We start from the raw sequence: 13,968 nt of genomic DNA, 5'->3' as shown, positions 1-13,968 counted from the left end.
TCAATAGCACAGCGAGCCTGGCTCTCGGCTGATGTACTAACGTATATCAGTGATTCTTGAGAAGTGGGACAAAACAGGGTACAATGTTAAAAAATACAATCCCTATGTTTCAGCACATTAAATTACATGTATGTATCCAACATATACTAAGCTACTGAGCTGAGCCTTGACACAACCTCACAGCTTTTGTTTTTTTTACCGTCATTGGCCTATCACCACCGTCAGATGTCAACTCCGTCAGATTTCCTGTCGGTGTTGACATATTTAATGTTTCTGAAACATAACAAATGGAATGTATTTAGTAGCCATTTGGTTTTTCTGTTGATGTTAGGTGCTAATATGAACTACTTCAGGAAAATAAAATTATCAAAAATTTGATCAGAAATTGTAAATCGGTGTTGACATATCATGGTTGTGACACAGGACTTTCAGGATTCGGAATGTAAAATATTCTAAAACTACAACATTTATCAGAGCCTGTCTGACTCTAATGTACTCTGCAGAGGTAGAATTTGACAAGAGGTCCTTCAAACTGACAGCTGCCCCTTATTCCGCCTGATTTTATTACATTTTACAATAAAATGTCTGACGGTGTTGACTTATAGTAAAGTGGTCCCACCACTTAGCATCCTTATAAAACATGAATGTGTTGTAGAAAAACTGTTTTTATTGATATGAGAGATTATTTAGAGTTGTTTATGATTAAAAAAAGCTCTCTTTAATCATTAAAGTACATTTTTAAAAGGTTTTATTGCATATGAAAGATTGAAACCTTCTCTGAGGACACACTGTTTTGGACGTCGTGAGAAGATAACAAGTGTCATATATTTGACATAATGATACAATTTAATTTAAGGAGATAATTGTGCTCCAGACATTCTATTCTTAATCCCTAATAACATCTACAATTTTAAATATGTTTAGTTTTAAACATAATAGCAGTTGCATATGGAAGACGGCCTTTTGTCCCGGTTCTCATGAATCACTGATAAATATATTAATTGTGACTTAGCAACAGTTGGATTGATCCAGGTCAACACTTAAAGGAGTCCTGAAAGTCCTGAACCACAACCAAGTTCCATACAGAACATGCAGAGCCTTTGGTAGGATTGAAGATGGTTCCTTCAATGATTCCTGGCAGCTACCCCCAAACTGCCCCCGCCCCCCTGCTCCACGTGCCTTCCTGGTCTCACTCAGACTCCACATCGGAGCGTGGCACTGCTGTCCTCGGGCTGTGTCAGTGAGGGGAAGGAGCGAGGCATTAGGACACACCTCAGTGGGCAGTAGCAGGCAGGCCAGGCAGGCCAGCCCGGCCCGTGGCGCCTGACTCATACCCATGCTCCCGCACTCTTCACATGGGCTGACATTCCCATCAGCCCCTGCTCTTACAGGCGGCTCATTGCTTTGACATGCTGGTGCGTCCTCCAACAAACGAGGAACTTTTACCTCTGAACAAAAAGAGTGGGTGTGAGCACTTGTGAAGTGTGAACTGTGCAGCAGGCTGTGACTAAAGGCCCAATAGTATTGTTTGGCAAAATAAAACAGGGGTGACTCAGTCTTACCTTTATGGTGTTTTGGATTTGTTTTTGTGTGAAATCCCCAGCACTTAAAGGTGGAGTCAGCGGTTATTGTTGTCAAAATCACTTTCTGTCAAACGCAGTGAATATCTGTCCGATACCTGTACGTATTGTGTGCGCTGAAAAACAATTCAGTGATAATACACAGCTTATGCTCTGTAAAAGGGGCATGTTGCTAGATACGGTGGGCCCCCTTGTTTACATACCAGTTTACAGAGCCTAGGCTGTGTATTAACACCAGATTTATTTTTACGGTGCAGACACAGTACGGACCTGAGGTGTCTGAGGTAGCGGATCCTGAGGAGATATTCACTGATTATCGAAGACAAGTGATTTTGACAACAAGCGTTCTCCAGAATTAGTCCACCTTTTAAAGTTTCCTAATGTAAAACAAATCTAATGTATATTTTTGGGGATTGAAGTGGCTGCGGGAGATTTTATTCCTTTGTGAGAACTGAGGCAAAGGCTATTGACCTGAAATGTTTTTCCGCTGCAGACCACACATCCTACTATAGCTCTGCTCCATTAAGCACATCGACTCCCCTCAGCTTCCAGTACAGCCATGTCTGTGCTCCTGTGTTATGAAAGCCTCAGTGGTCCCAGTCACAGCTGAAGCTTTCACAGTGACAGAAAGCTTATTTTAGATCAGCGCTGTAGGTGCCATCCACCCTCTTATTGGTGCGGGCCCATGGAAAAAAATGTACAGCTTTGAAAAGGCGTTCCATTAATTTTGCCTTTGGTCCGAATCTGACCTAAACTGGTCAAATACTGAATAAATGATTTTCTGTCAGCTAAAATTAAATATGGAGTCTTCAGAACCATATTCAGGTATTGTGCTTTGAAAATGGTAAGTTTAAAAGATGAAAGCCCCCTTTGTATTTCTAAGAATCCCGTTTGTGTTGGACAATTCTGCGCCTCATGGTGTAGATTTCATATTATTTCAGCCTTTATTGTCATTGTGCATTGTACAACGAAATTGGTGTGGCGCTCACCACCCACAGTAGCCTGGCTCCCCCCGCCTACCTACTTCCGCCCATATTTCATTTTCCCTTCAGTAGTCAGTCTGGGGCTGGGGCGTATTAGTGGGATCCTGCTCGAACAGATTTCTGATTGTCCAATCAGCGAACAGAGCGAGTGGCTGAGAACAATGACGTCAAAGTCGCGCTTCAGTTTCAGTTGAATGCTGCGTTCCTTTATACTCGGAACTCGAAAATATCCGACTTGGTAGTTCCAAGTTCCGACCTGTCTGTGTTCCAGTGCATCTGCTCGGGAAAGTATGGACGCTTACAACCTTTCTCATCCAAATAATTAAACGTTAGCTTCTAGCAAGTTACCATTGCCAGGTACCGGTAGATCCATAGAATACAATATGTAGTGAAGTCGGAAATTTCCGAGTTACCAGTACAACTGGAACGTACCGTCAGAAGCCGGCTCATGACATACGTCACAACCAAACGTAATGCGATTGGTTGGCTGATCCAGACACAGAAACCCGCCTCCAAGTGAGTGAACGTTTGCCAAATAGAGCAGTTCCAGACCTTCTGTACAAATTAAATGAAGTACGATGGTCTGGTAGCACCAGGCTACACCCACAGTGCAACATAGGTAAAACAGTGCAAAAACAGACCGCAGCAATAGGCAACAATAAAATAATAAATATGAAAATGTAAAAAAAAAATATAGATATTCAAATGACTCACACAGCCACTTATAAAACACAAAAGAACACACATTTTAGTGTCTCTTTAAAAACAGGAAGGTAGAGGATTGCACGTGTCCAGTCGGGGCGGGGGAATGTCAAGCATTTAGGAGTCGGATTGCCCAGGGGTAGAAAGCGGTTCCTCAGCCTGTTTCGTCCGGCTCCCTAGGGACCTGTATCTCCTGCCTGGCGGGGGGGGGGTTGGAAGTGGCCGTAGCCCGGGGGTGTGATGGGTCACTCACGATCCTTCTTGCCGAGGACATGTACGTATGTCCAGGGCACCAACATCTGAGTATTATGCAGGAGACCAGAGATATCACCTCCTGCAACAGACCTGTGGAGTTTATGACCACTGACTAGTAGGCCGTGTCAGAAGCCCTGTCCCCAATTACCAAGTGCAGTCTCATACCTTTCATTCTCCTAAAAGACAGGGCAGCATAGCGTTAGCCTCATAGGATAATTGCCTAAATCATATTTACTCTACTCTATACTTTTACTTTACATCTACTCTATTCTACATCTACTCTAATCTACATCTACTTTTCGTTAGCCTAAGTCATATTTTAATGGTAATAGAGTAGGGTAAAGTAGATGTAGAGTAGATGTAGAATAGAGTAGATACTGTATAGAGTAAAAGTAGAGTAGAGTAAATATGATTTAGGCAATTATGCTATGAGGCTAATGATAGTAGACATTCATACTACAACCTGCAAAATGGACTGAAAATTTGACTAAGTACTTCAAGGGAATCATTTTGACAATTTAAAGATGGTACCAGGACGCTCTTGAGTGAACCCAGCCTTCAAAAAAACTGTCTGTCTACCGCAGTCGTGTTGGAGGATGGAGAGGAAAAGGTTGTCTTGCTCCGAAGCAGAAGACACCGTGTACCCATGGATAAATGTAATTTTCCCTTTCCATTGAGCACTTAAAGCCGCTGTGCTGTGCTGTGCTTTGCCGTGCCGTGCCGTGCCGTGCTGTGCTGTGCCGTGCTGTGCTGTGCTGTGCTCAACAAAATGAACTAGGGCATGTGTTTGATGAACTAACTAGGAATATGCTGAGATGACATGAATCAATCGTGTTCTTGTTCATTACATGATTCATTCTTGTCCATAATACGTGATTAGAAGACAAATCAGATCAACTATAAACGTGCATGTTAATCCAATGAGAAGTGGGTTAATCAAACCAACAACTGCTGGTCTGTCAGCTACTGCACATGCTCCTGTAAACAATTGCTGTAAATTTGCAGCAGGATTTCAACGGCATTAACCTGTTATTCATAAAAACAACACAACAACTGTTAATATACAAGGCAGTCTGTTAAATTACAGTCCTTTGCCGTTATTTTACGGAACAGTAATATTTTTCTAAAATACTTCATGTGCTGTGCTGCTCTCAATCACATGTTCTGTTGGTGCTGGTCTGCTATAGACCTACACTGCTGTCTCTGCTGGTGTGAATCATAGTTTCATCTGCCAACAGTGAGAGAGGGATTACATTGTGGTCCCAAGTTACCCTTTTTGTCTGGTGGATCATAAAAGTAGTATAGATTATATTACAAGCTCCCACCTTTTTTACTCCAGTGAGTCGTGATCGATTTATCCATTGTAGCGCACACACACGTCATGAGAACATCCTCACGAGTAAGGGAAAGCGCAGCAAAGCTAATGTAACTAGTCAAAGCTAGTTATGTATTTTTCTGATCAGTCATTTTGCCTTTCATTTGGCACAATAGTTGAGTGTCCTGGGTTGAGCATTATTTCGCTCGGCTCATATTATCCCACCATGGTCAACTTGCGAGGTACATTTTCCAATCAAATCAAAATATTGAGTTCAATCCGTTTTCCATGAGGTAATATGAGTTTCCTCTCTGGAATCCAGTGAAGTCCCTCAACAGCTGTGTGTGTGTGTGTGTGGCAGGGAGTGTGTGTTGGGATGGGGATGGGGGCGGGGGTGGGGATTTATTTGTCTTTGAAAGCCATGTGAGAGGAATCCTGAAATTCAGTTGATGCAGAATGCTGAGAAGTGACACCGCCACCCGATCTCGTTAAACGTGTGGGCTTCGTAATGAACGCATAACTGCACGTGCTAGTATCACAGTGTGTCCGCTTGCTTTCATGCCATCTCAATCCACATTCTTGTTATGTCATTTATTCATAATTAGTTATTGCCAAATTGAAATATTTAACATTTCTAAGTTGTAATATTTTCAATGTGAAATGATGATATCTTTAAGTTAGAAATGTAACCCTTTTCACCTGCATTGTCTCGCCTTAGCAGACAAAGAAAGCAATTTAAAGACATTGAAATTGTGGTGGGCCTTTTTCACCATCCATAGTTCAGTGAAGCACATATTGTATTTATTTTCTGGTAAAAAAAAATATCTTCATACATACATCTGTGTGTCATAAACTACACTTTGCATTTTCTCATGCGGTGTGATCGAATGGAAAAAAAGTCAGTTCAGAATTCAGATGGGGTTATTTTTTCTACAACACTGGTGTATGTTTGTTAAGGCTGTGATAGGACTGTGTGAGGACAGTCAGCTCCCATGGGTGCAGCGTGTGCCTGTGTGTACTGTAGGTGTGTGCCCGTGCCTGTGTGTGTGTGTGTGTGTGTGTGTTCGTGTGCATGGGGAATCTCCTCCTCAGTCCCGCCCCTTCACATTAGTATTATGCATGTGGTAAGAAGGGCTGTGCAGCACGGCTCACTCACAGTCACAGAGAGGGTATAGCTCAGAGCGCAGCATCCTCCACACCTCCGCAGGGACTACAACCAACACTGTTCACTTACCAAACTTAATCTCCATAGCAAGCTTTTTCTTTCAGGGAACGTCTCCCTTTCTTCACTGTGTTGGCTCTGACGCGTGCTATCCAACGCGCAGCCTGGCTTTTTTTCCCCCCGATGTGGAGACTTAATAAATGTTCTAATAGCGAAGAGAGCCGCGGTGTTTTGGAGTCGAGGCCGGACGCGGTGTTTGCTTTCTGGATGTGCGGATCTTGGCGCTGCGCATTGCACGCTCAGTGATCATAAGTGCTGCTAGTAGAAGGCTAGTGGTGAAAAGGACTGTGTGCCACAAGGAGGGGTTTAGGGAAGGGAACCCCCGGCAGTGACGGAGGGAAGATGGTCCAGAACGTAATTCTGGTGTTTTTTCGCAGGAGACTGAGCCAGAGGCCGGCACCGGAGGAGCTGGAGAGTCGGAACATCTTAAAGCGTGAGTAGAGCAACCATCGATAGTTTTATTTTTATTATTATTTATTTTATTTTTTTATCGCCAAAGCTAGGTGAGAATGCATTAATATCCGAAAAAATAAATAAATAAATAAATAACAGGACAGTTTTCATTTCGTTCAGTGCTTAGCAGATATTAAGATAAACTTACTATAAAAAAGGTATGCCTATGTTTAATTGATGTTATAGTTAAAGAACAGTAACAATATTAGGAATGTGATTCCTATAATCATCCTGGCGTTATAGTTCACATTGCCTTTATTTAGGCTAGACCTCCGTTTTAATATATAATAGCATTAAACCAGTCTGGGCAAAGTGGAAATTTCAAAAACGTTTTTTCCTACAGCTGAAATAACTATTGTGTTAAGAAATGAGTGTGTGACACATACTTTAATAGACAATTCATATTTTGAGTCATGTTTTTAAGAATACATTGAGAAAACGATTGGGAGATGAATCATTTGTTGCAGCCCTCTTATTTATTTGACTGTATTATATTTTACAATTTTTCTCAAGAAAAATATTCAAATGCTTCTAATGTTTGAATTAGTAGTGTACAGCAAACGACACACCCTGACAACAAGCCCCAAAATCAATGTAATATTCCATTGGGAACATGTCTCTATACTGACAGATACTGATTGGGGTTCCTGTATGTTCTTGCATCTTGTTATTTTAAATGGGGATTTTAACTTATTTCAATCCTTATAATCCCTTAATCTCCCGTTTTGTTTGGCGATGACACTGTTTCATTCAGAAGAGTAGCTTTATGACGCAGTTGTCAAAATGGTAACATTTGAAACTGTGAAGCTAACCATGCTTCCCTGACTCCTGACCATCCAGTACTATTCTAAAACAGCCGCATAAGGAATGAAGTCCTGCATTTGTAGTGAACTGTGTCTCTCCTAGTTAAAGACGGGCCACCTGTGAGCTCTGGGCCAGCTGTCTGTTTTCATCACTGCCCCCCTTAGCTCTCCCTGCTGCACTTCAACATGTGTAACAGCTAAACACAACCAGGACATGTCCAATGACCCAAGCTCACCTCCTAGCCACAATCTAAATGCCTTTTAACATCCTTAACCTTAATAGCCTCCTAAGGGCATTTTACTTACATTGAGAATTGATATGTATATACAAATACAATGATTGTATTTTTCTCCATGTTTTTTCTTCATAACTTTCTTTTTCAACTTCAGTCATCACCATACAAACCATATTCATCTTTATTTGAAGGATTTTAACCCTTTAAATGCCAGTTTATTTACATGATGGCACTAATTTTTTTAATGAAAAAATAAATGAGGGGGATTATAGAGTGTGGTAGAGATTTAGCAATAATATTGATTTGAATGTATTTTAATTTGTTTTGCTGTTTAAGATTTAAATTTGCCACCCATTAGAAGCAATCATATGGCACACAGACTTAAATTAAAACCACACTTGTTGACCCTGCTGCCAATAGATGATAGAAACCTATTTATTTGAATGATTTTCCAGATGTTTAATGAATTGTATCCTTACTTATGGCCTATAAAGCTTATAACAATAAAAGTAAAATGTGTCCCATCCACATCCTATAATGTTACAATTCACCAAACATCTGTAATATAGTAATATCAAAAATGTCAAGGTATACGAACAGGATGAATGTCAACATTGAGCTGTTTTTATCTTTGTGAATTTCAGTGTCTGTGTTTGGATACACATATAGACGCACAGACACACACACACACACACACACGCACACACACACATACTTATTTTTTTTTGGAACACCAATATACACTATATACTATGCCTTTGCTAAGAGAGAACATTTTTGCCCATTTGCTTAAAAGTAATTGTCAAATGTGTTCCTGTCGTACTGCTTTTGTGAAATGAGAGAAATACACTCAGACAGTGACATTGATTGGAACGCAGGGGTAGTAACACCTAATGATCTTTCTGCACTGATCAAGAGTTGGAAGTCTACAAGGGCCTGTCCTCTGGCTTACCTAGAAGTATTGATCCAGAGAAGGATCAGACATATTAGCTCTGTTAATCACAGACCATATACACTGCCCAGTCCCATGGAGTAAACAGTATGTGGCTGTATTAACTTGACACTCGGTAGGCTATGCGATGTCATGAGCCAGGCATCTTAAACAGGCCTAAATATTTCTTACATTTCAAATGAAATAGATTTCCATCTATCCAATACAGTCGGTGTAATTCAATGATTTACTTTGGGTTTTTTGGTTATAATATTTGTCTTTTTTTTGTCTCAACAGAAAGAAATGACCAGACAGAACAGGAGGAGAGGAGGGAGATCAAACAGCGGCTCAACAGAAAGGTAGGCGGCTGCAAGTCATCTGGTTTGCTTTGCTTCATTTAAGGCTGGCTGAATCAGTAACCTCTTTTAAATCACTTCCTAAAACACATTTTTATAGACTTGCTTTTATGTGATGCCGTCTATTTATTATTTTTATTCTCTTCCTCAATGTCTTTTTACCCTAGCACCTATTAATCTGTAAACCATTGTTTTTAAAGGTGCTATATAAATAAAGATATTATTATTATTATTATTATTATTATTATTATTGTTGTTGTTGTTGTTGTTGTTATTATTATTTAATCCTAATGGGAATAGCTGAGCGCCATCACTGACGCTCTTATCTTAATTTTTTTTCTCAGTTGAACCAGCGGCCGACAGTTGACGAGCTGCGGGACAGGAAGATCCTCATTCGTTTCAGTGACTATGTGGAAGTGGCCAAAGCTCAGGACTACGACAGGCGGGCGGACAAGCCCTGGACCCGCCTGTCCGCTTCCGACAAGGTAGCTTCAAAAAAAAAATGTATTCCCTTTTGTTTTTAGGACAGATCACTGTCCTTTTACATACTGTACAGCCCCGGAAAAAATTAAGAGACCAGTCTGGATTTTCTTTCAATCTCTACATAACTCATTGAAAATGCTTTTAATGACAAAAAATGTATTGGAATTTGGTAGAGAGTTTGTCAGTGGTTTATATTATAAAACCAAAATGTTCATTCTACTCAAACATATGCATATAAATAGTAAAACGAGAGACACTGAACATTTGGAGTGGTCTCTTAATTTTTTCCAGAGGTGTATGTTATGATAATGCAAGTTTTTGATTAAATGATCCTGTCAGCGTGTGCGGTAATACGCCTGTGTCTGTGTCTGTGTCACAGGTGCCAACCGGCCACCTTTTGTTGCAACACACCTCCACTCTTTCCCCATATTAACTGTCTGTTCTATCCCATAAAGGCAGAAAATATTTATATAACTAAAACATTTTAAAATTATAAGAAAGTACATTTACAAAAGTCCAAATGACTGTATGGAGACATGCTGCACTCATGAACTAAAAGTGAGACTATTTTGACAGATTGTACAGGTATTACATTTCATTCTATGTGGCATGAAAGGCTTATGAAGACCTTGCAGAAACCCCCTCTCTTTCATGTTAGACATCTCTTATACTATAGATCCTCCTTCTGTGATTGTGGCTCTAAAAAGGCTTAAATCATGATCGCTTTTCCTTGACACTAAACCGAGTTAAATTGCATAATCTGCACCTGAACAGCAGTTGCTTCTCCATGGACTGCATCAATGTATTTCAAAGGACACACCTTGGGCTCACTCTCTGTTGCTCCTGTTCCCCAGGCGGCGATACGGAAGGAGCTGAACGAGTTCAAAAGCAACGAGATGGAAGTCCACACGTCGAGCAAGCATTTGACGCGGTGAGTTTGGGGAGCCTATTACCTTCTTCTTTTGCCCTTATTGTCTGCTCCGCGTTACAGGGTCATTGTGACATTGTGCAAAGACTCAAAAAATGCATTATCCAACATGTCTCACATCAGTGCAGACCGGGGATTAACTTTAGTTGCCAAATAGGCATCTTGAGATATGAGAGCTGCATCCTTTTTTCCGCCACCTCACCACTATAATGAATGTCTAGAACGTATTTAGATTTGTCCACGTCCAATAATGTGTGAAGAAAAAAACCCTGAAATAGCCAGAGGTTTTGCTGCTGATGCATAGTCCAATTGGCTGCTTTTTGAGAGCTCTGTGCGTCGGGCTAATAATATGACTCTTGATTGATGCAACCCCTAGTCCTAATGTGTGAATATTTTAGCCCACACTCAATTTTTCCTCCTCCTTTTTCCTCCCTCTTTGCAGGTTCCACCGGCCTTAGCAATGGTTTCTTCTGTGAAGAGTTGCTGATATCTGGTTAAGTCAGTGAAGGCTTTTGCTATGGAGTCTTCCAGCCGCCCTTGCCCACAGTCAGTGGGTCTTCCTGGTATTTCTGCTCCAGTGAACCTTGGAGGCTATGTCTCTAGAAATCCAGAGCTGGGACACATGCAGGAAAGCTCCACTTCTGCCCAGAGGAACATGATCTTAACCCTCACTTCACCTTGTTCGGAGGAGCGGGGGGAACAAACGAGGTCATGGCGTGCTTCTAGCCATAGACGAGCAGAGACAAATATTTTGATAAACGGACTTTTTTTGAAAGACTTTTTTTCTAATGCCACATGTGTGTGTGTGTGTGGGGGAAGGGGTGCATGTGACCGAGACGACCAGTCCCACTCCAGTATCAGAAGTCACACGATGTCTTATGCCTTGTTTTCACCGAGCAGAGCAGCTCAGTTCGGTGCGGCTCAGTCCGCTTATATTGGCGTTTCCATTGCCAAAAGTTGGGTAGGGTCCTGAAATAGGGGAGCTGAGCTGCTCTGAGCTGCTTCAGTACTCCTCCGTTGGGGTACCAAACCGTCTGAAAGGGTGCCGAAAAAGGTGGAGCTACACACTACCGTTCGTTGATTGGACGAAATAATCATTTCCGCATTAAACCGCTGTGTGTAGTCACCTCGGCAGGAGTGAAGAGAGTCTTGTGTCTAGTGAAAAATGTCGGCGCAGCACTCTGTTTATTGTGTGGTCTGTTTCCTCTTCATTAAATGAATCAGTGGGCTACTCTGTGTCCCACAGCCTAAACCCCGCCTACCTAAAGGATAGGGTCATAAACCCCGCCTACCTAAAGGATAGGGTCGGCGGTGGAAATGCTCGTCAGATCTACCATAAGCGAGCTGTCCCGCTCTGAGCCGCTCCGCTCGGTGGAAACGAGGCATGAGTCTCACCGATTCAGTTGATGATGCGTTTCATATCAACAGTGTAAACCTTGAAGAAACCTTGTCTGTGTTAAAAGACAGAGAAAAAAACCCTTTGTAAGCACTATTTATTGTCTGCACAATACAGGTTTTCAATTTGTAACAAGCTCTGTTTTGTCTTGTCTCATTTGATGTGAAAAAGTTACGCAATGTAGCTTTAATATAACAGCATACCAGAAATGTGTGGTCATTTTAAACGTGATTTGGAAGAGTCGTTTCTCTCACAAAGGTCAGAGTAAGGGTGAGGAATGGCTGATAAATACACATCATAAATGGGTTGTAAATCCCTTCATACTTATCTCAACATGTCGGTACCTCAGTATGCAGATAATAAAATGTACATTGATCAGATCAAGCTGCAATTAGTTTACAAACACAGGCAGTGACCTTCCTCCTCTCATCGTGCCATGTATTATTTTCTAACCAATGAGGCGCATGCATCATTTGTATGGCGTTAAGCAGGTTAGTTAGGTTCAATCGCCTCATGGAAACCAGTCCACCTGACTGCATTTGTCCAATTTACCAGTTGTTTATTGAATAACCGTCTGTGCTGCTGCGTCAGGTTCCTTTTTGAATGAATGGGAATGAGACAAACAAGCCATTGTGTCGGACTCACTTACTTAACTGATGTCTGATGTGGCGCCACACTTGCTGAGACCCTGAGCTCGTTATCCCCAGACGACAAACGCATTCAAATGCTACTGTAGGTGCATTTGAGGTCATTGAAAAAACCTCTTACAGAACGTAAACACCCTTTTTACCTGATATTTAATTTGAAAAAAAAATGAAGTAGAAGTTACCTTGGTATGCTTACATCGCTGCATTCTTATTGGAAGTGCGATTTTTTTTTTATCATCTTTTTCTGACGTCAACATGCATGTCACGTGAGTCGCTACCTAGTCTACGTATTGGCGCTAGATGAGCGACAGATGGCAGCTCCGGTTTTAATTGTACAGTGCTCCAAGGACCACTCGCTGTCTGGAGCAATGACAACAAGCAGCTACAAACTGTAGTGTGGTGGCCTTAGCGTCCGGTCCAGAGCATGCCCTGGTAACCTGTGGAGCTGTGTGGGATGAACTAAGGGAATACCCCTGACTTCCGGGTGTCCCTTCAAATGGATGAAGGCCAAGGGTAAATCATGCACACAGTTAACATATGTTCCACAGTCTTTAGCCAACTGTAAGCGTGATGATGATGATGACTTTCTGGGTCAAAAATAGGATTCTCGTTATAGGCCACTACATATTTTTGGACCATTTTTTCCCTTATTTTCCAGTGATGAGCAATTAGGCTACACAACGTCATTGTTACGCTTTTAGCATCCGCGGAGTTATTTTTGAACCATACATTAGCTCTACACATTACCTTCTACCTTAAGGAACTGTTGATCAAATATTCATACGAGGGAATCAATCGTACGCCTAACACTAACAAAGAACAAATATTACACGGCTATTCTCATCACGACTACACAAACCATAATGGTGTTTTAATGATTGGAGCCCTGATGTTGCTTCGGGTTTTTATATTTCCCAAACCCCGGAGCAAACGTCACCATTGAGCATCATGTTGGCTCCTAATATGGTGGCTTATTATATTATATTACTACTGGCAATAGGGATAAGATGACAGCCCCAAATAATGGCACAGCGCTGCAAGGCATCATGGATGTTTTGCCTCTACGACACACTGGCACAACAGCCAAGACTGATGTGAAGAAGATTCAAACCAACGAGCCACCTGTCGATTAGCGATGAAACCCAGGCAGCACTGGCCAGATTATATACAATAAACACAATAAACCTTTCATTTCATGTTACAGAATGGTTAATCTTACCTGTAAATTAATTGATTACACAAGATTTTAAAGGCCAGTGGAGGACCAGCGTATACGCTCTCAGGAGTCAGGGATAGGATTATGAGGGTAAACCCTTTTAATGATGGAGGTTAATGTCCCTTTAAGGGTTTCATACACCTTTTTATCATTCAGTAGTGAATTCAGAAAAGCTTAAGGGGAAAAAAATCATATTTACAATTTATAAGGTTTCAAATTGCACATGTAGGATCTTAATACTTCTTCCACCACAAACAAAAATCAAACATGCTCCTGACATTTACGGTGTTTCAAATGGAATAGGTTAGGTCTAAGATTTGAGCTATGGTGCCATCTAGTGTCCCATAACTGCAACGTCTGCTTCAAATTATGCACACAATAGTAATGTTTCATTCCCAGAGTAGGTGGATGATGAGTGTACAGTGTAGCTGCAGAGTAGCACTTCCATCAACAATGTTGGTT

At 41.4% G+C, this 13,968-nt stretch overlaps 1 protein-coding gene across 1 annotated transcript in view; it reads left to right on the top strand.

Annotated features, from left to right (window-relative positions):
• Positions 1–10,799, top strand: part of phactr3b (phosphatase and actin regulator 3b) — a gene marked incomplete at its 5' end in the record, with an annotated part of 58,806 nt that extends 48,007 nt beyond the window's left edge. The window contains 5 exons of the mRNA XM_080026649.1: positions 6,435–6,490; positions 8,778–8,839; positions 9,181–9,321; positions 10,174–10,250; positions 10,690–10,799. Coding sequence (XP_079882775.1) covers positions 6,435–6,490; positions 8,778–8,839; positions 9,181–9,321; positions 10,174–10,250; positions 10,690–10,705 — 352 coding nt within the window. The 3' untranslated portion in view covers positions 10,706–10,799. The remainder of the gene's footprint in view (positions 1–6,434; positions 6,491–8,777; positions 8,840–9,180; positions 9,322–10,173; positions 10,251–10,689) is intronic.
• Between the last annotated feature and the right edge of the window lie 3,169 nt (positions 10,800–13,968).

This window comes from Ammodytes marinus, assembly GCF_949987685.1.
Source record: "Ammodytes marinus genome assembly, chromosome: 4".
In the NCBI taxonomy this organism is placed as follows: Eukaryota; Metazoa; Chordata; class Actinopteri; order Uranoscopiformes; family Ammodytidae; genus Ammodytes; species Ammodytes marinus.
Note: the sequence above shows the minus strand (reverse complement) of the source record. Positions and strands in the feature narration are given on the sequence as shown.